The 22,750-nt window shown below is 40.3% G+C and overlaps 1 protein-coding gene across 6 annotated transcripts; it reads right to left on the reverse strand.

Annotated features, from left to right (window-relative positions):
* Positions 1-37: 37 nt before the first annotated feature.
* LOC105448445 (E3 ubiquitin-protein ligase HUWE1) lies at positions 38-22,750 on the reverse strand. 6 transcript variants are annotated; one of them, XM_011686986.1, is made up of 44 exons: positions 22,454-22,750; positions 20,548-20,628; positions 19,967-20,185; positions 19,443-19,682; positions 19,294-19,356; positions 18,991-19,215; positions 18,623-18,894; positions 18,264-18,540; positions 17,477-18,121; positions 17,096-17,365; positions 16,471-16,980; positions 13,728-16,375; positions 13,257-13,497; positions 13,013-13,166; positions 11,456-12,689; positions 10,798-10,924; positions 10,608-10,713; positions 10,232-10,519; positions 9,601-9,745; positions 9,372-9,513; positions 9,171-9,297; positions 8,939-9,088; positions 8,248-8,391; positions 7,967-8,158; positions 7,315-7,585; positions 7,038-7,250; positions 6,267-6,495; positions 5,995-6,175; positions 5,484-5,856; positions 5,230-5,406; positions 4,491-5,112; positions 4,095-4,267; positions 3,804-3,985; positions 3,632-3,694; positions 3,453-3,545; positions 3,258-3,385; positions 2,872-3,112; positions 2,517-2,792; positions 2,235-2,423; positions 1,962-2,149; positions 1,757-1,890; positions 1,475-1,640; positions 1,202-1,392; positions 38-1,077 (listed from the first exon to the last, which is right to left on the reverse strand). In XM_011686986.1, exons 2-44 carry the CDS (start codon positions 20,590-20,592, stop codon positions 975-977), a joined length of 12,657 nt encoding a protein of 4,218 aa, XP_011685288.1. In that variant the 5' UTR covers positions 20,593-20,628; positions 22,454-22,750; the 3' UTR covers positions 38-974. The 6 variants fall into 6 exon arrangements, with proteins under 6 accessions (XP_011685288.1, XP_011685286.1, XP_011685289.1 ...); XM_011686984.1 differs by having other exon boundaries at positions 10,804-10,939; XM_011686987.1 differs by having other exon boundaries at positions 10,271-10,519; positions 10,798-10,939.

A 22,750-nucleotide genomic window follows, 5' to 3' on the forward strand; every position in this document is an offset into this window, starting at 1 on the left:
ATATTGTTCCATTCGATGTGTATTTTATGAAGTAACATTCTGTTCAACTGTAAACTTTATTTCGTTAGATTTCAAGAAAAAAGAAATTACACTTGTTTAACATCACATTTCGAATGATTAATATTAAAACGATATTTAATGATCATTACTATTAATTAAGAATTAGTTATAATTATTAATACTAATAGTGTGTACAACCATACAGTTTTTAGGGAAGGACAGCGTTTCGTATTGTGAAATTTTTTAATTAGGCTCAGTATCTCTCGATTAAATTCTCTCTTCCTCTATCTCTCGCTCATTCACTCACACTTTTATCACTTTCTCTCTTTCATTCGTACAAGCACTCATTCACTTATACTTTTGCTGCTTTTTTTTCTGGTAAAGAACCAGGCTACCGTTACCACCGCTGTATCTCTATTCAAACTATCGAACCGGTTAAAACATATCGCTGACTTCAAAGTGCAGTATATTACATTTTTTTTCATCCTATATTTATTATTTCTTATGACAAACTAATGTATCTAACTATTACAGTTATGTGTGAATCTTATTCTTAAGTTTATCCTTATCGTAAAACTGAACTAATCTCTCCTTATCATTCCTTGTTGGGAATTATCGTTAAGCTCAGCATCTTCTTCCAAGATCCTCCTTCTCCTCCTCCTCCTCCTCCTCCTCAACAAAATAAACCCCACGGGTATCATTGACAATTATTATTCTCACGTAATTACATCAGGATTAGTTATACGTATATACATATCCGTGCATCTATATGTATATATCAAGTTAAACGAGTTTTCCATTAGATCTTGAATGAAGATCAAGCATGTCATCAGAATGTCACCGATTGGACGCACGAACGCAAGAACGCGTGATTATACAAGAGCGAGTTCACGTATTGTTTACTCTGAACAGGCAGGACAACATATGTGTACGATAAACTGCTACAATATACGAATAACAGCGTTCCAGCAAGCTTATGCAAATCCAAATCCTTCGCTGCATTCGTGAATCGCCTTGAGTAGATTTGTACGTAGTTTATCATATGTCTCGTACACTGGCAGATCCAGTTGATTGAAACTGCAATTAGAAAATCTTAGTCTTAGCAAATTTGCGTCGTTTTGTTTCACGATTGATTTAAACTTGAGCTTTCGTCTATTTTGAGAAAGCGTAAACAAAAAAACATTTCTTTTCGTCTAATTACCAAGTGTGGGCAGATGGAAGCCTATCTGTTGATCTATCCTCTCTGTGAATTTGGAACTTTTGTACGCCGTTCATGCCCTCTAATGCGGCGAAACCTTGTAACGGCACTTTGGACGTACCGGTAACGAATTGTAAGAACTTCGCACGATCTGCCTGATCAAAACCTCGCAGTGCACGCCAGAACCATTGAATCTATATTTGAAAAGAAAAACCGATGAAACATAGAGTATAATTTCTTTGTCAAATATAACGTACAAAAACGTACGAAGCGTACCTGTAAAGACGTAGCAGTGTATTTGTGATACTCGGTATTCGCTTTAAGATCCTCGATATCTACATTAGGCAAGCCGCTGATCAATAGTTCAAGTTCTTGTTCATTAAATATGGAGATCAGTCGTTTAGGTATAATATCATAAAAGCCTTCCAAGAATGCATTTAATCTGCAGGGAAAGATTTAAAATATGAAAGTGAGGAAAAGTAACAATTAAACAAATTACAGTATAGTCGAAGCAAACGAGATCCTTCTACTCGATTTTGGAACTTCAAATCTACTTACTGTTTACGAATTGCCCCAGTCATCTTCATTTGACACACGAGCCTAATATATTCAAGTTTGGTCTCTTCTGTAACAACTATATTACGTCCATTTGGTATTAAATCTCGCACGTCATTAACGCCAAATTCGTTCACCTGGAAGACACGCATTTATTTAATAATCGGAATATGAAACCGAAAATTATGTTGAAATAATCGCTCCTTACCTCCGTGGAGAATGTTAACTCGTATCCCAAGTCGGAAATATTATGTTCCGTAAGGTAAACGAGTCCTTTGTAAAAACTATAATCCTCGCTTTCCATATCCGTATGTTTCACGAGTATGCCAAGTATATGCTTGTAGAAACTACGCGTGAAGTAGCACTCCAACAATTTGTTGTCATAAATAGCCTTAGCTGTAAAAGTAACGTAAATCGCAGCATAGAAGAATTATCTTTTGCATCTGATAGGCTTTCAAAAAATCTCGAATCGAACACTTACCAATTACCCGACCCACGAATTTATAATAACACAAATGATTGGGATTACAGTGCGAGGACGAATTTATCATGTATGTTACTCGATCGCCAGGGCTGACAGTGAACAGGGCATACATTGGGTTGAAGATCTCCCTCGAGATAATGACGTACCACTCTCGCAGCAATCCTCCCGCGTCTTGCCCTTCCTCGCCTGTTTGAATTAAAAAAAGAAATAAAGTGTTACTCAACATCGACTTTGCGAAGTTCGTACAAACTTATCAGGATAAATTTTAGGGATCAGCACCTTCGAAGACGATGTAAAATCGATTTTTCCATTCATCAGCGTTTCTACGATGAAGCTCTCTGAATGAATCCTCGAAGACGTGGCTCCTACGAACGTGGACTGCCAATTCTTCTCTGCGTATACCCTCGTCCATCCGTTCTAATTCTGTTCTAAAATATCGTCTCTTCACGTCGAAGTCCAACACTCTTGTGTGATCCACCAATACGGAAAACGGTCCGTCTGCTAGGTGTGTAGTCGTTTGTCGTAGAATTTGGTTTAGCACAGTTCTGTGCGTTTCTGTGCGAATAAGATACATATTAAATTAAATTGCTAGTAGCAACTATGACTTTTATTCATCTTATCAATTAATACGTACCAGCAAATTTGAGGAACTTTAGTTGATCCCGTGGTAATGTTTTCACCGGGGGGGTAGGTTCCCAGGAAGCGTTAGCGGGAGTTTCCGATTGAGAAGTACCTTCATTGTCCGAATATATCGGAGAAACTGGTGCTAAGTCTGGTACCACTTCTCGATTCTCGCTAGTCGTGTTGAGACGACTTTCTCGGTCTCGGGACGTACTTGAAGAGGAGTGCACCAAGAAGAACGCTTCTACCGCAGGCTGCAATGTTAGATATACATATATATATATATATATATATTATATATATATGTTTGTACCATAAATAATCTAATAATGATCAGTAATAACGATACAATAATTCGGTGACAATAGACTTCTAAGATGATAATCGTTAATTCTTTACCTGCAAAACGAGGACGGCATGATGATCAGGAGTGTATTCTAATTCAAGTAAGCAAGCGCTAAGAGTTTCCCATAAGCTATCTAATACTAAACTCTCACTCAGCAATGGAAGTGCGGTTTTCTCTTCGTCTAAACAAAAAGGAAAAAACAGATATAAATATTACAGCAAAAATAATCGTTAATATGCTCGACTTACCATTGCGAGAAGAGGACGTCTTTGAATTCTCAAGGATCAAAGTATTTGTTTGCGTTGTATCCATAGGAACATCGGTGTCCGCATTGTCGGTGGCTATAACAAGATATATTAATTTTTAATATAAATATTAACTTAGGACAAATTATATATAGAAATAATAGGCAGAGATATAAAAGTACCTGTCTCTGACGCATTGCTTGTTGTGCCTGTATCCATAGCTGTTTCCGTTGTTGTTTGATTAGCTTGAAATAAAAGTTTTAATTTGTAAATATTGTAAAAATTTAATGTAAATAATAAAATATTAAAAATTTATGATAAGGTAAAATTATAATGAAGTCATAAATATCATACTTGTTTTCTTGGTGTTTGCTAAGCGCACAGCTTCCCTTATTTGAACAATAACTTTAAGTATTCTCAAAAAGAATGCCTGACTAGAGGTTTTACTGACAAGAGCAGCCATCGATGGTAATTGAAGGTCACTTCCGGCTTTAACTTTACTCGGTGCTGTGACGACTACATTTTCATTAGTAAATCTGGAAAGAGAAAGTTTTATAAACAACTATCTCGCTTTTCGAAAACGCAAAGCGTATGGAACTTGACACACTTTGATATTTAAAATCGCGTACTACGAAAATATTTTACCTATCTAATAAAATTCCTCGTCCATTCCCACTACTGGTCGACGGTTGATCCTCCAAGGAATTTCTTCGACTTAATTCACGATTTAGAACTTTTAATTCCATCATCAAATCATTGATATGTTCGCACACCATATTTGCCAATTCCATTGCACCTTCTAGGAGTAATTTTAATATCTAAAGAGAGAAAGAAAAAAATATTAACTTTATCATTAATATTAATACTAGCATTAATATCGTTTATATTAGACTGTATGTTTATTTCTATCAATTTATAATTTAACTTTAATGTCAACTTAATTTATCTTTTTCTGACTCTTAGAAAAGTATAAAAAATAAGTTAAACTGAGATTAAAATTAATCTAAATTGATAGAATCGGACGCAAGAACCAATACGCACCAATTGTCTAGTAGGATCAGGACAATGAGATAAGTTAAGTAGTAGAGCGGTTGCATCTTCAAGTCCATCCTCGGAACAACTTTTACTAGTCAAAACCTGCACGGCCAGCTTGAGGTGGCCTTCAGGTGCGGCCACACTCTGATCCTTATTGATTTCAGTCTTCTTATTCTTTGCAGCACCGTCCTGCCGCCGATAGGGATTTACTTCCGTCAAGCCGATGGAGATCAAGGACAGAAGTCGCAGCAACTTGTCTGTCAACTGACTACTTCGCTTAATTACAGACCAGTTGAGCATCGAGATAAGTTGACCGAATGCGGAAGCTTCAAATGTAGTCGTGCCGTGTTCTGGCTCACTTCCCAAATTCGTATTCGAATGAGTCCTCGCGACAGATTTTCCTTTTTTAGACGCGCAGGAATCCAATTTTAGAAGCAAGTCCCAGAAGTCTGGAAGATCGCTTCTTCCTACTTTGGATGCTGACTTGTTTTTCGCTCCGACATCCTCTTTACTGCCACTTACATCCTTCTCCTTACCGCTATCTTTATCGTCCAAATCCTTAGATTTAATTGGCACAAAATATCCAGGAAAACTCTTAGCCAATGATATCAACAGTTCTAAAGTGTGTCTGTAATTCAATGAAACGAAATTTAAAATAAAATTAAAAACGAATTAAAAATCTAATAAAGAAAAGCATTCCTAATAACTTTTTTTATTTTGATCTAAATATTTTTAATACACTGACCTGCATACGGTAGGTGCTGCCTGCGGATGAATTGCGATAATATTACCCTGCCTTTCAGATTTCTTACCAGCATGGCGTATTATATGGAATACATTTGCTCTACAGCCGAGTGCAGCGTCGATACTAATATTTAGCCACGATTGGGCGTTATTTCTTTGGTCAAAAATCTTTGGAGAACTGAAATTATTATTAAATAAATTATCATTATCATAACGTATACAGAATCAATTCTTAGTTCCAGGGAAAAGTCTTACCATAAATCCATAGGAGCATTTAGTAAACCTTTCTTCTTAAATTTCCCACCGAAATCTGCCATGATATCCTTATTCTCATCGTTACTTCTTTCCATAATGCTCAGCAATGCTTTCACTATCCACTCCCTTGTGCTACCGTGATAGCAAAGATTTCTGATCACCCTATGCAGTCTAAGCGTGTTAATTTTTGGCTCGTCGACAAATAATAACACAAGCAGGCACGACATCGATTCGTGGTCGAGTAATTGTCGGCCCCTTAATCGTAAGCCAGCGCCTTGGTGAGCCATGTTTGTATCGCCGCGAGCATTCCAGGCGTTCCATTGAGATCGTTGTGGTACTGCGTGAATGGCGTATCGAGTGCCGCCTCCACGAGCTACAAGTATTGCAATTTTTTGTATAAAAGCAACTCATTTAATTATATATATTCATTAAACATTTTTATACATAAATCTGTTTATTTATGTTAATGCTAATCTTTATGCATCTAATATTAATTGTAATAGAAACTCACCTCTACCAGAATTCCTTAATATGCTCGAGAGAGCGGTATTACTTTGACTAACATGATTGAGGAATCTTTCCTGCATCATGTGTCGATTACGTGCTTCCCACTCTCTTCTCAAGTTTTGAGCTTCTTGAGCCAAATCCGGTGGAAGGACGGATATTTGGGACTCCTCCATGTCAGTTAGGATCTATAAGAGACAAATATCAACGTCAGAAATGGTAACAAAACATCAAACCTGTTAAGATAAACAATAAATTTATTCGAAAATATATACTAACAGCTTGTCGAAGGGAAGGTTGCAGATTTTGGAAGAAGGCAGCGGCATCCACAGGATCTTCCGGATTCGCCGAGGCGGCCGCGTGTCGTTGTTGCTCCATGCGTTGTTGCGCCAAAACCTCTTCCTGTATCGCGGGTGGTAAAGCAGCCAGGAATTCAGGATTCACCTCGACCGGTCCGCTGAGCTCCTCGACCACAGAAGCCTGCGCGCGTTGCCTCATACGTTGCAGTCTGTTGACATATTGTTTAATTATTATATTTTCTCACATAATTATCTGAATACATAAAAAACAAGAGTAGGATCATCATGTAAAGATGTTAAGTATTTAGAATATGATGTAAGGGTATATTTAAAAATAATACCTAAAAGCTAAATTGTAAATGTAAAAAGTGTAAAGATAAGAACGTGTATACCTAAAGGACAAAACAAATGTGCGAAAATGTAAATGGAAATGTAAATGGAAAATGTTAATTGTAATTAGAAATGAAATGTAAAATGCAAATATGCAATTAGGCCAAATTGTAAAATGTAAAACGGTAAGAAAATGCGAGAGCGGTGTAAAGGTAAGGAAGGATGAAATAATATAAATAGTAGGAATTAAGAATATGTTTTGAGAATTAGGATATGAATAGACATGATTTGGATAGATGAGTGGTTAAGTTTTTGTCTTGTAAACCAAGACCCCCTTCTGGCTTTATTTTTGCCAGGAAAGGAAAATTGCCTAAAGGAAATAAAAATTATATCTATCTAGTAAGTAGGATCATCAACTGACCTGAGTTGCTCGGCAATGACTTCGTCGCGCATATCCTCAGGAAGAGCAGCCAGGAATGACGGATCTACGCCATCTGGTAGTTGTTGCTCCTGATTACTGGATTGCTGTTGTGGCTGCTGTTGCGACGGTTGCTGGGACGATTGTTCCGAGGTCCCTGCGGCGGTGGTCTCAGCCGCAATTGAAGACGTCGGATCTTGATTAACGACGTTGGCGCTACAATAACATTCGTATTAGTAGTAACCGCTGTAATATGCACTCACATGTACGCAATACTTACTTTCGTTCGACACGCCGTAAGTCAATGTCGCTCGTCCGACACTGACTGTCGTCCGTCAAAAGTCTGCGAATCCAATCAGCCGAATCACTACTCTCCCTCGACAGATCCTCGCTAGTTTCCTGACCGAAACTACTACTAATGTCCACTACTAATGGTGCAGCAGAAGAGCGATTAGATGACGATTCAGCAACATTCGCAGTTTCTGTGTTACTTCGCCCAGGCTGTCCTGTTGGTGTAAGATGTGTAGGCGCGTCATTAGACACATGTAGGTCTAATGACGGAAGAATATTAGTACAGAGTTTGCAAATAACTTAGCGCGCGCACGCGGTAAGGACAGTTAACCGGTTTGATACGAAAAATCCCGATTTCTGAAGTAGCTTGACTCGCGTTCGATTCACAATTAATATGAAAATAAGATATGTTTACGTATAATAGCGTTTTAAAACGAAGTTTTAGTTACTTTTAAAACAATAAGCATCTTACTTAATCTAATGGTTACTTCAAATGTAAGAACAATTAACCGGTTTGATACAAAAAATCCCGATGTCTGAAGTAGTTCGACTCGCGTTCGATTCACAATTAATACGAAAATAAGGTATGTTTACATGTAATAACGTTTTAAAACAAAGTTTTAAAACAATAGACATCTTACTTAATCTAATGGTTGCTTCAGATGTGCATGGTCCAAGCACAGAGTCGACGATACTTTCAGCCAGCTCTAATGTGGGATTCCGATTTGCCGTGCGAGGGTCACGGCTGTCTGACGTCGACTGTTCCTCTGGCGGCGGTGGAGGTGGTCGTTCCTCGTCCTCTTGGACCGTCACTTCCATTTCACCTGTTACATCTAGTATGTAAAAAATATAGAAACACGCGCGTCTAAATTGTTTATTAAAAACAAATATAAAAAAAATTATCTCGCGTTGCAGTTTATACCAATTATGTCCTCCTCCGGAGTGCGCTCCTGCCTTGTAGTTTCTACCGCGGTCTCTTCTCCAGCTACAAGCGGAGTGACGTCGGTTCTTTGTGAAGTTGATGCAGATGGTCGCTGTTCATCCAGTGTTAAACTGGGCAATGTGGCTAAAATATCAAATGCAGTTGAAAGAAGCGTATTGCTATTGCGCATTTAAATATATTATTTTAATAAATATATGTAGGGTAGAAGTACCGGTTTTGGCCATTGCACCGGTATGGCCACCATAAACCACACTTTCGAGAATTTTTCGTGTCTACACGTTAATCAATGGCGATACAAAACAGTGGTTTTTCGATAGATTATATCGCTCCTTTCTTACACCATGCACTATTTTATTGAATAAATTAAGAAATTCACGTTATTTTAACTTTAAATATTGCTGAAATACACGAAGCCTCGGAAAACCACTGTTTTATCGCGTTAATACGTGTTAAACGTGTAGACACGAAATACCTTCGTAAGTGTTCATGGCCATACCGGTGCAGTGATAGCCGAAACCGGTACTTCTACCCTATATATATTATTCTAATAAATATGTATACGACTCATAAAATATTTGCTCGCTCTGATTTTTGTATATCTTTTTTATAAATTCCATTCTAATATGTGAGAAATGTTTGCATAGAAGGAAATATATGGTAACATATTTACCTTCTGCATTATTCGAACGTTCTTTTTCTTCTTTATTGTCCTTCTCGCCCTCTTTCTCGGAACCATGTTGTTTCTTACGTTTCTCCTTGCGCTCGGCAAGCTCGGCATTCCTGTGCTTTTCTAGTCCAGGTATCAGCTTGTGAACAACACCTTTCCAACGCGAAAAATGTAATTAATAAAATTGACTATGTATAAAGATACAAAATTAACACAAATTCCTCTTCGGTCTTACCAACGCAACAGTCTGGTTGAGAATCCCCGTCTAATTGCTTGCTTTCTTCGATCCACCAATGCAACGCGGTTGGTATATTATTCAAAGTTGCAGCAAGGCTTGGACCAAAGAGATATCCAGATTGATCCTAACGACAAAATTGCGAATTACACTTCACGTTCTTTTTCTTTATATTTTCGTATTACACAACTATGTACGTACAACATAATCGATTTGCTCCTCTTCCTGGTTAGTAAATATTCCCAATCCGTTATCCATTACGACAACACGCGTGTCTCTAAAGCTCGACGCTAGAACCTGACTGGTGGACAAGGGAAGGGTCTGTGCAGCTGGGCCTAAGAGCCTATATCAAATAATTGTATATTAAATAATTAGACGTATTGTTTACCCTTGACATTCACGAAACACACAATGTTTTACTAACATATACCTTTGTAATATTACAGGCGGATTTGAACTACGTGGGTTGGACAACTGGAGATACTGATACTGCCTAGCACGTCGCAGAACACGCGTTCTCGTACTTGCAGTGTCCAAACTTCCTTGCGATATCAACAGTGGATGAGTACTGATGCCTGCATCAAAATTGTTTACAATTATACTCTTACAATCACGCGGGAAATTAATTGAAAGATAAAAGAAAAAAAGGAGAGAAAAAAAAACACAGTCGAACGTTCATATTGACACCCCTATTCTCGACCAGCTGAGCCTTCGTAAACTGAGATCACGGACACGTATGGACACGATTAACACTTTCATTCTATATAACCCTTGCTTCGAAGGCGACACAACTCAAAAAAAAAATTAAATTACCCAGACTTTTAATAATTGATGAAGTAATGTTTACTTAACTCATTCATAATAATAATTCGAAAACCACGTTTGTTTAGTTATGTCACTTTAGAAGCAAGCATGCAATATAAAAACCTTATTCTAAGCAATGCAATACATGAAAATTGAAGGGCGAAAACTGAAGTCGAGAATAGAGGTTGTTCGGTCCCGATTAAGGTCAAGAATAGGGGAATTTCCGACTGTAATTATCTATTTTCGCTCCTATTTACCATTGTTCTCAGAACCTGCAGGCGGCTCTTCAAACAGACCTAATGGTAACGGGAATGTGGTATTCCATGGAAGACTAGGTCGCGTATTAACTGGCGTCGACGTATTCGCGATGTCCTGATTTTCAAGGTTGTGTTGTATCATTACGACATTACCACCGTCGCGCTCGGAAGAGGGAAACATACGGAAAACGCCGCCCTCTCCAGAGTCCTCGTAAAACTCTATTCCGTCCTCCTCATAATTGGACGATCCTTCCTCCTCCTCCTCTTCTTCTTCTTCATTCTCCTCACCTGTAATAACAATACAAATGAGGATAAGAGATATACAATCTTTTTCTACCTCGACTATCATTACGATGTATCAAGTCGGATTATCTACCATCGTCTTCCTCTTCCTCCTCTTCATCCTCATCGTCCTGCACCTCGTCCTCATTATCATCGGACGGATTGCTATCGGAGTCCGAATCGGAGCTCATTAAGTCCTCCTAAAATAAAATTCATTAAAAATTCAATAAATAAAAAACGGAAAGTATTAATTATATAAGAAAAAATTAAAAAAGCGACGTTACTCTTACTGTAGTATCTCGAGTTGGATCGAAATCGCCTTCTGCGTCGCGCATCGCGAGGCTTTCATCATCAATGTCCATTGGCCTGTGCGGGCGGGAAGAAGGTTCTTCCGCCACGGCCGAGCCGTCCCTGGAAAACAGTACACTACTTGATTATAAGCACTGTAGTTTTCATGAACTTGAAGGGCTGTTAAATAAATAAATAAAAAAAAAAAAAAGATTCGCGAACGTGTGCAATACATAAACAGAAAACAAAAACACACACATAGACAGCCAGGAAAAAATACATATCATGCTTAAATTAAAAAAAAAAATCTATATGTACGTGTGTTTGATCGATACAAATTGTACGATTAAATCTTACATGTGTTAGAAAATAAAATCGCGTAAAATACAATCCGTGCAAGGAGAGTACTTCGCTAACATTTGTTAAACGAGAGACACATTGTTACTATGCGATATCTGTACCACATATGAGCACATCATTTTGTATTTCTTCATACAGTAATGAAATAGGCTTTTTTTTTAATCTGCCATATTGATGTCTGCATATTGATTGCTGCATAGATACTTAATCAAAAGAGATTTCAATTTACTTTACACTTTATTTGAATTGCATGACGTTCGAAATCTGATTGATCGTTAATTTGCATCTCGTTACCTTTCGAGAAGTTGATCCATAATATCCTCCAGTGCAGCCTCGTCCCCTTCCTCGTGTACCTGACTCTCCGAGGTCGGCTCCAAGCTTTCCGCCGTCACGGAGATATCATGCTCGGTGTTCTCCGCGTCCTCGTTCGCTTCCTCGCCCACGGCGTGTGTAGCTTCCGAAGTCGTAGTGCCGGTCTGTTCTCCAATCGGCTCTTCCTGGACCGTCCTATTTTTCGGCTTCGTAAATTTGTTATTGACCGCACCCGGCATTGGTTGATTGATAATGCGCGACAAGGTCTCCAACGGTTTCAACGCGGCATTAATGGTGCCGGCCATATTCGGACTCGACAGATCGAGACTGTGCGGTATTTTGGCCAGGTCGGTGATTATACCCTTTCTCAGCATTATTCTGACGATGTAATTGACGTTGTTGTATTGGTGGGCCCTCAGAGAAGCCCTCAGCTGACTATGCGACATATTCGGCGGACAACTGTCGATCATGGTAGAGATCAGTCCGATCAGCAATTGAAGCTGTGCGTGCTTTTCAGAACTCTCCGGAAGCGCGAGCGTCCTCGTCAAGGCTGCCTTCACCTCCGTCACCAGGGTCGTCTGTACATCCGGCGAGTGATTACACGAGGCTATGGCAGCAATCAGCATTCTCGCCATGCTGCTGCACGTACGGTCGCCCGAATTTTCCGGCGACATCGGCAGAAGTTTATCTAACAGGAACGCTAAAGCCGTCGTGTCTTCAGATACCATCTCGCTTTGTCCAGCTCTGTACGTATGCTCGGTGATAAGACTAGCTACGGCGCCGTAAGATCTCACAGCCTCCGCCAATATCTTCAAGATCGCAGATTTCGTGAGGATGGGCTTCTTCGCCTCCTCTGGTTCTACCTTGCTATTGTTACCGATGTCGGTGTAAATCTTCAAAGGGATAATTTGCGACACCTGATCGTCGTCGTCCGAGGGATCGTTGGTGGTCGTTGCGTTATTTCTCAGTACATCCCGCCGTGTTGACGACGTCGATGCTGATGCGTTACCGATCGACGAAGTTGTCGCGTGCGACGTCTTCTTCTCAGGGCTCGTTGGGGTTGCCGATCCGTCATCCGACGACACCGGCATTGGCTTAATTAACGCGTTCAACATATCACGAATAACACCTACGGATACCTCTTCCACCATCGGCAATGCTGGAGAGTGACTAGGAGGTAAGGCTTTAACGACTAGCCTATTGTCAACGTCATCTTCTGCAAAACGATAAAGATATAATTAGAAAGTGAAATCGCTATAAGTGTTATTGTTTCAAGTTAGATGAAAGCTTTAAATATTACAAGAGCACAAACAATCGTTTTTTACTTATTTATCATACACAATCATAACAATCATACTAGAGAATCACCGAGTGCTGATTGAACAGACTAATTCGGTCAAAAATAGTGATCGAAAAGGAAAGACAGTCAATAGAAGCACTTGGTTGTCGGCATTTGCTCATAAAAGGATTGCGCTGTTCTCGTTAATATCTAGAGTTCTAAAATTAAACGGTTTCAGAGCATCACGGATTGAAACTCACTTTTTAAACAGCTTATGTCAACTCTAAGGATATTTTCGCACACTTCCTTGTATACTTCCGGATTACGGCAAACGGCGCTGCTGATTTGCCGCGTCATGAAAAGTATCTCTTTGTATGCAGGAGGTATGTTGCTCTGCGTGCGCGCGCGAATGACCTGGAACAAAAAACGGGCGAATGATGCATTGTTACACGGATGGATTAGTATACGCGAAACTATCGTAATCGTAAAGATAAACGTAAGTACCTTCTCCATCGCAAGACGAAGCGTGCGCGGCTCCTCGAGGGTATGTCGGATTAATAACGTACACAGATTGATGCAGCCGGTGAAACTGCACATTTGCGTCATTTCGAGGAGTAACTTGACGCCACCCTCGCGCGCGAACACCTCCGCATTTCGATAATCTCTCGTCAGACGTAAACATACTTTCAATACAGCGTGTAATGCGTCTCGATCGACTGGGATTGCCAAAAACTTTACACACGCGCTGCAACATAAATAATGAGATATTTATTAGATTCTTAATTAATTCAATTTTATACGTGAAATATATTTCGTATGCATAATTGAAATAAACACTTCCGCGGAAGAGTATTAATGTCAATTAATCATACGGCATCCTAGAAACTAATAGTAATATAATTTTTTCCCCTTTTTTTCAAAGTCTAAATTATTCACGTTAAATATTATCTGTATACGTTAATGTGGATTCCTCACCGTACAATACTAGGTGCTATACTAGGGTCCAATCCTTGTACCACCGTGTTTCGTCTTTCTTCTCCTACCGGGCTCTCGTCGGTATCCATATTCGAGTCGGATCCCGAACCACCATCCTCTTTCTCCGTGTTGAGCTTGAAACCCATTGTGATGGGCCGCCTGTTGTCACTGTCTTCGTTCACTTGCGTCATGCAAGAAAAGGTGATGAGATATCGGCGTCGACTGCACGATATCCGGACACTAGACTCGCCTGCCCAATAGGCATCGTTGATGATTCGATTATTCATAGGCGAGTACAGAGTCCACTTGCCTGTGCTCAAGTCAAACCACTTCCACGCTCTGGTCGTGATCTTATGCATAATCTGCTTCCGCTGCGTGAGAGTAGCCACCTTTTCCAAGCGATCGATGAGCAGTAACAGAGGCGCTAACCACTTTGGTGTCTTCATGCTCAACACAGCGCTGGTATCCTTGCAGTCTTTAGCGATCCTGTTCTTGTTCGCAGTTAGCGGGGCCTCACTCACCACCAACAGCCGTACAAGTTTGTCCAATATCGCACATTCCTCTACTATAAGAGCACATGGCACTCGCATTTCTTGAAAAGAACCCTCGAAGAAAAGAGTATAAAGATAAAGGCGGCCGGACAGCTTGTTCGCCTCCTCGCACTCCACCAATCGGGCTCCGGCATTTTCATCCTGGCTCTCGGCAATGTCAATCAGATAGTCCACTAGACGGCCGACCTCGCGTATCAGCTGTCGTAACGTATCATCCCGCCACTCGTCGCCGTTTCTCTTCGTAATCGTCACTAACAGATCGCAAATTCTGTACACCGTGTCCGGCATGAGGTCCAACAGATTGAGACACTGTCCAAGTGCACTACGCGTAAACTCGTCTATGCTCTCGGTGATGGTCGTTTCACGCGAGGGGATCTCCTCAATGCCCGAAATTTTGCGCGTATCCGTGTCACCAAGCGACATCGCAATAGCGTGCATTATCTGATCATCGTCCGCCAATTCCAGATCCATGATCAAACCTTGACCGCTGGCGTCGCTTACCGGAGCGTCGGGTCTACGTAGAGTCGCAGGGTTCGTTAGAAGGTAATCGGTCGCCTGTTCCACAGTCATCGTGTGCAACAACGCTTCTATACAATGCGCTCGACTGAAGCCCATGTCCATCAGTTGTCTCAGATACTCCGGATTTACGTCCGCTTCCGGTTCGTCTCGACGATCAGACCCACCGCTTCTGCTTACAGCGCTCGCGCCGCTACCGCTAGCTATCGCATTATCACCACTCTCCTCCTTTTCGGTGCGCTCCTTGATGATCTTCTCGCCACGTAGAATATGTCGTAAAATCGATAAAATAGACTCCGTCATGCGAGCTCCGTAGTTTTTCAGCGGTTTTTTGCCCCACATCAGCATCACCGCCTCGAAAGCTTTTTTATGGATGTCGATAAGGTATCTTATTGGATCGAACGTCTCGCACACTTTATATATTCCTGTACACTTTGACGACACCACGTGGGGCGAGTCCAAGATGGCCTTAGGATTCACCATTTTCTCCAGCAGCATCAGCCAGGCGTCTAGGAATTCACCAGTTCCATCAGGTAGATTAGGATGCTCCAGTCCCTCGGATAATACAAATTGGCCTCCACCCGACAATGCCCATTGAAAGGTAGAAAAGAATGCATTTTGACCGTTCAGTTTAACAAATTTCTGAAGCATTAGGTGATAAGGATGTCTCTTCTCGTCAAAGAGCATCGGCGAGGTGAATCCCACTGAACAGATGAGGAAGGTGAGCTTAAATTTCGGAATCGGTGACGGGGGTAACTTATCCCACGACAAGCCGCGCGTCAATAAGCAGTTCAACGCGGTGGCAACACTCCGCGCCGCTTGAGAGGGTAACGTGGGCGTTAGGGGCATTTGCTGTCCTCTACGTTGTCTTACAGGTGAACCCATACAAAGCTTGACAAGTAGACCAAATAATTCCGAAAGTGCTCTACCAAGCCTCGAGGAAGCACCAAGTAACGGCTTGATGTACTTCAACTGATAGTTGTTCGGTCTATCGGTGCTTACACTCGGTTTGTCGTCTACCTCCATCGGCACTGGCGGTGGATCTGTGCTAAGGGCTTCCATGGCCGTGGTCATTCCGTTACTACCCATATCCGCGGATGCAGTAGCAGACCAAGAAGACGAAGGTTCGCCCTCGGGTTTTAACTCGGGCGGCATCAGCTTTTCCATGTCTTCTTTGCCAAATTCACATCCGGCTGGGATAATGTCTTCGCTACATAAGGCAAGCAGCAATGTACTCTCCCAAACAAGAGACATATAAAGCTCCGACAAGCCCTTGAGTACAGTCAAGCCCAACTCGGAACCCCAATGATTCATAGAAAGATTTCGAATATCACTCTGGCTGGTGCGACAAACATGAACAAACATCACTACGTATCCATGAGCTGCATTCATAGCATGTAACAAAGGCGTAGCAGTGTCGCTTGTAAACGCAGTTTCCAGATTTGGAGCTGACGCAAGTTCATGTAACAAAACGGAGCCGCCGGGGGATTCCATATTGCTGTGAAGTGGCTTCAACAAATTTAGCACTTCGTTTAATTGCGACAAACCCGTTTTGAGTACCAGTGGCTCATGTGCAAGATTCTGTAAATACCAAAATTACAAATTACGTAATACAGGTACGTCAAAAACATATATATCTTAAAAGAAAATGACATTTATACAGAGATCAAACGTACCAAAATACTTTTGCATACTGAGGCTACAGATTGGGCCGCTTGGGCGACGGGATAATCAACGGGTAAATTAGGTAGACCCAAAATTGACAGTAGTGGAACGAGTCCTTTTTGAGCAACAAATTCTCTGCAGTGATCATCGGTTGAATTGTTGCTGAGTATGGCATCCACAAATTTCATAACGTTGTGAATATATTCCACTAACGCAATGGGGGTCTTCTCTCTTGGTTGAGGTGGCGGTCCGGGCTGTGGAGGTGACATGCTCGGTTGCTCTTCTCGTTGGGGATGCGAGCTTGTACTCGCTTCCTCCTCGTCTTCTTCTTCTTCATCACTACTGCTGCCGCCGCCTCCTCCACCGCCGCCACCAGAGTCTCCCACTCCGACGCCGACTGATTGACCAGATGTCTGACGATTTCCGGAGGCCGTGTTCGACGGTGAATTTTCAGATTTACTGGCGGCACGCCAGCATATGTATCGCGGATCACAGCCCAATACACACAATTCTTCAAGTAACTAGCAAATAAAAAAAAAAATAAAAATCAGTATTTGAGAAAGGCATGTACAATAAAAAAATTATTATATAGTTGTAGTTATTACAAAATGCAGTTTATTTGTAAATTTCTAATACCTTAATAATGGCCGCAATGGCGTCAACTTTCAAGCTTGGTTGGTGTCTCATCAATTCATCCATAGCATTGCCTAAATTCGAAGCTGTATCGCCTAACGGGTCAGCGCTCCGTCGCCGTCGCATTGCCGAAAGATAAACAGGCGAGAGAAGTACTTTGAATAAACGTTCGAATGGTCGCCGCTTTACAAAAGATTCAAGACCGCGTTGATTTAAACACAGTGCACTGAACACATTAGGTAAAGAACCCAATACTTCTCTAGTGGCAGGAACCTAATATATATTAAACAATTATTTTAAAAACGCTCTCCAAAATATTATATCACAAAATATACTTTAAAATATTCTAGAAAACACAAAATTAAACAAATTATTTACACTCACTTCTTTTATAAGTAAAGCATGGAGTACAACATCAGTCAAGCCGTTGTCTTGTAAAGACGATAGTAATGACGGTTCTTGGAAAACGTATACAGTCACGACATCAGTAGCAAGTAAGAATAATGAAGGACCGTAGTACTCTGAATTACTTATAATATGTTTCAGAGACGATGGTAATGTACCCTCCATAACGTGCCGTATACTGTCGGAAAATGCCGGGTCTTGAATTGCTTTCTTAAGGAAGTTTAACATCGATTTCAGAAGTGCTGCTCGTTGTGGTAAACATGTTTTGCCGGTCTTGGCGGCAGAATAGTCTGGCTGCTGCTCGCTCTTCTCGTCTGCTTTGGCAAGTGTATTCTCATCTTCTGATATCTCCATGGGATTGGACGATTCCTCTCGTTCATCGAAAGTCTCGTGTTCGCGGCGCGACGTGGAAGATCCTTCCTCCCTTTCTACCGATCTTTCACGCGAGGTTTGTGGTGCGTCCTGATAGAGCAGTGGCTCTATTTCAAACGACTGTTCTTTCCTACACACGTTAACCTCCATGTCCAAACGGTTGATGAAGCTCGCTAAGCCACTGTGAGTTTGAAAACCTTGCATATCTATGTTTGTTATCAAATCTATGACGCGCACTGCTCTTGTTACAAACTGTAAAGAAAAGGAAACGAATAGAATTGAATCCATTTTACAAATGGAATGTAAAACGTAAATTGAATAAATCGTAATTTCGTTTAATTATTAATACCGAATTGTAAGAGAAATGTGTGTTATGTATTCTATTAAACAATACCGTTATATGCTCCAGTTCACTTCCCGGCCAATTGATGACTTTCAAAAGACTCTCCATCATGCCACAACTTACGAGGGCCTCCCCGCCCGCCTCGTAACTCGCAAGATGATACAAAAAACTAAACAAGGCTGTCGCAAGCGGGAGAGGAAATGGTTGGCCATCTGGTTGCGGCGAGGTTAACGTTGTTATACAAGTACGAACCAAAACAGGTAGAAAGCCGTGATACGAACTAGCTCCAGTGACGTCAATAATCATATTCAATCGCGAGCCTGGTTTCCTGAAATCGCATAAATGAAGATTAGTATATCATATCAGGTATCATAAATTCGTAGATAAAAGAAAGGTATTCGTATACTCACTTGGGGAAGTGTGGATTCCGATCTAAATGTATGATGCTCGTAAGAGTGCGCAACGCTGCCGCGCGAATCTCCACGAGGTGAGTATGTGGCAATTCCAACAGTTCGACCAGCTCCTCAAGAAGTCCGGCATGGAGAAGACTGTGCGCATTTTCTTGCAGCGCGTTGCTGTACACAAGCACGGATAACGCTTGAAGCCGAGCTTGCACGCACTGCAATCGTCTTCGGTAATCCGAAAAACTGTGCGCCAGTCTTATATGTGTCAATAGAGCCATCTAAGAACAATGTGTTTCAAGTGCATTAAAAAAAAATATCTTCCATGTATCAATGTCGCGTGTAAAGAAAAAAATTGCAAGTCTAAATATCCTCACCTGTCGTTCCTGAGGTACGTTATAAACTTTCAACAGATCATTCATGATCTGTGCTGGGGTTTTTCCGAGTTTATCAACATTTTCTATATGTATATATGTTACAAGATTCATTTGACCAACTTTCTTTGTACTAGAGAGTGATGTACCAGTTGCCGATGGCTCTGCTACAATTGGATTTTCCGCATAAAATTCAAAGTGTAATGTTGTAGCACTCGCTGGAAATGGCTATAAAATAAAAAATAATGTCATTTGTAAAATTGCATGATGTTGCACATTATTAAACAATTATATATGCATGCTTACCTTTTCTGGAAATTCCTTGCAGCAATCCGCCAAACCGAAACCGTTTTCCTTTCCTCCCCAACTCTATAATACATTATTAGTTAAGAAATAAAATCTATAAATCTTAAATTTATAAATACTATTAAAATGTATATTAAAAAATTACTAACCTCTGCTAGGTGAATAAGCCTGCTGAGTAAAGCTTGCCGTTTGTCACTATTTAGACGTGTAATAAAATTACTGCGTTTACTAAACATGTACAGAAGATTTAATACACCGAGGACTACATTCATGTTACAACTTGATAGTAAAGTGACCAAGTGTTCCATGCTGTTGTACAAATGCCGTGAAAATGAATGCTCAATTAACAACGTTGTGAAATGGAGAACCCAGAGAAGCAGCTCTTTTGCCTGTGTATCAAGTGATCATATATGAATTATTTTATTAATCAACTGGTTTTTTATATAAAATTATTACAAATATCCATTTATCAATATGGATTTAAGTTTAATCTCGGTTCAATTTACTTTTCATTTTCTTCCAGTTCTAATTTCCAGAATTGGGAAAAGATAAAGAGTAAATTAAATCGAGATTAAAATTTTACATTGATTTAAAAATAGGCATATGATATTCAAAATAATATATATTTCGATGATCGATTGATGCTAATAGAGTATAAATCATTGAAACAAACCTCTCGATTTTGAGGAAGATCACATGCTAATTCCCATGAATTATCTGAACTCCTTGCTGCAGCTTCTTCTAAAATACTGTCACTGAGATCTAAGACATCAATCCAATGAAATAATTCGCACTTTCCAAATGTCCACGCATCTATCTGCTTTAGCTCTTCTAGCAGCTCTGCATGCGAGCAGGAGCGTAGTTTGCTTATGAGTGCCTGGCATTCCGCTGGCTACATATTACACATAATTAATTTTAATGTTAAATAACGCATATATATGCATGTGTAAGTATATTACAAGCTTTTGTATTCCAAGAGACAATGTGCAGTTAATCAAAATTAGTTTACAAACTAAAATTATATTAAAATTTATACTATTTATATTGCGTAATAGAAATTGAAATAACTATACATACATTTATGTATGTATAAAACATTTATGTACAAAAAAATTATGTAGTCTGTTCAAAAATTTAATTTTTAATATGTAATTATATATTTTAATAAAAATAAATTGACATTTATGTCATCACATAAATGTAACTAAAAAAAACGTTTAAGTCATTCAAGTAAAAACTGTACAAAATACTTACCACTTCGGAAGTGCATTTTTTCAATCTACTGCGATCGATTTTCATTTTGATGTGTTAATGAGTCCTTGCAAATTTTAATATCTAAAATAAAAGCACAGATATCGCATTATAAAATTTAAAGTAATATTTACTTAAAATTAGTAATATAATTACATAGATAATGTATCGATTTTTTTATATGATAAAACATATCAATGCATCATTATGATTAATAATGTATAAAAATACAAAAACTATTATAAAAAGTTATTTTTATAACTATTTGTTATTAAAGAAACAATGAAGAAGCACAATTAGTCATACTATCATAATAAAATTTCTATATTCCACAGATATATCATATTGCAATAGCTTAATATCATATGATATAGAAATTTTAAGTAACAAGTTATTCAGTTTACAATTATGCATTTCTAATTCATTCGTGTAAATATTGCAAAATGTATCCTATTGCATATCCAAATGCAACTATTCGCTATATTAAATACCAACGTTAAAACATTCAATAATATTCTACAAATTTCTAGAAGGCGAGATTTCAGTGTTCTGTGTATATATGTATGTATATATATATATATATATATATATATATATATAAAATATTAAAATTGTACAATCAATACAAGTTTTTAAGGAACGTGTACATCTTATTACATGGCACGGATCTCGAGAACTGGCAGCGTTACTAACTTCAACAATCCATGCATAGATAAAGCCGTTTGTAAAAAAAAATTACAATTAAGATTTAAAAAATATTACAAAAATTTATACATATATAGAGCAATCTTAATCTGTTTTCGATACATGTCTGCGAAACAATATACGTTTGCCCAACTAAGAAAGCAAACAAGGTTTCTTCCGAGAAAAAAGTTTGGAGTCACCTCCAAGACAATGACTTTTTCTTACATCCGTAATCGCAAATCTATATAGATTCTATCCGCTGACTTCTGTCCTCGTAACGACGTGTGCACGTTATGGAACGCGGCAATAGTTAGAGGTACATATATATGTGTGCGAGATCTGATAATCAGAAATTAGAGAAAGAGAGTAAATTGGTGTATGATGAAATCGCGTTTCGGCCTTATGTACCTCGTGATTTCTAAGAATCGACGTACGTACAATAATCGTCACGGCATAGCCCAACGCAACGTCATGAAACGCGTATCGCAACGCGCGTGGTAACCTTTTTTTTTTTCCTTCTTCCTTCGATCCGCGCTCGATCCTATCGTCACACTTATCTGGGTCGCCTTACCCTTTGTGCCACGCGTCGGTCATCCCTCGGACGCTTTGCACTCGCCTCCTTTTCGCGGTTGGTCGCGCGCGACGCGAGAAAGCGTATCGCGGATATTGATATCCGGCGTTGGATATAATCACGGCGAGGAGAGACGAGAGCTCACGCTTTAATCTGCACAGTCATCAGCGGCACGGGGGAAGCGAGAGAGGAATCTAACCTATTCCGCGCGCGCGGCGCAGGGACAATGGGCGAAAACTTGACAACACACGCACACGCAGCAGAACCACGGAGGATCGAGTGACAACACCCTGGCGGCGATCGGTCACACTGCCAGGCCGCGCTCCGCGCTCGGGAAGTCGTCGGGAGACCCGTGCGCCCTCGTAAATAAACGTTTGAAGGTGAAAAGAGGCGTGTGATAGCCCACGATATTTCGAACGTGGCGACGGTTGGACGAGGGACACGGGGAAGTTTCCCTCTGGACTGGAAAGTCCGAAAGAGAGGATAGGCGCGATGCCGAAGCGAAGCCAAAGGAAGGGAAAAGAAAGAGGCTGAGAGAAAGAGAGAGAAAGAAACGCGCGAGCGAGCGAGGGGGGAAGGAGAACCGAGAGAGAGAGAGCGACGTGCTTCCTTCTTTCTCTCTTTTCTCTCTCTCTCTCTCTCTTTCTCTCTCACCTGGCGATGAGCCGTCGTACTTCCGTGTCCCCAACTATTCTCCGTGATAACGTAGCGCTGCCACTGGTAGCCTCTTCCGTCGATGTGCCCGATGAGTTCCGTCCGTTGCGCTTCTTCACGTCAGGAGCGTGGCGATGCGGCACGGGCATCGCGGTCGCGTCGAACCCGCGAACCGAAACCCCGAGATCACTACTTCACTTGTACCGAGTAACTTCACTGCCGCGCTCGATACGTCCGATTGCCGATACTCGCGATGCGATTCTCCGCCAGCTTCTCTACGTCAACTAGCAGCGACGA

Source organism: Wasmannia auropunctata, unplaced genomic scaffold, assembly GCF_000956235.1.
Source record: "Wasmannia auropunctata unplaced genomic scaffold, wasmannia.A_1.0 LD336085.1, whole genome shotgun sequence".
In the NCBI taxonomy this organism is placed as follows: domain Eukaryota; kingdom Metazoa; phylum Arthropoda; class Insecta; order Hymenoptera; family Formicidae; genus Wasmannia; species Wasmannia auropunctata.

Coding starts and splice junctions, on each gene's coding strand:
- LOC105448445 (XM_011686982.1), bottom strand. CDS start 20,592: ATGAAAATCGATCGCAGTAGATTGAAAAAATGCACTTCCGAAGTG. Junction 16,981..17,095: donor CCATTGCGGCCATTATTAAG/GTATTAGAAATT, acceptor TTTATTTGCTAG/TTACTTGAAGAATTGTGTGT. Junction 16,376..16,470: donor CAGTATGCAAAAGTATTTTG/GTACGTTTGATC, acceptor TGGTATTTACAG/AATCTTGCACATGAGCCACT.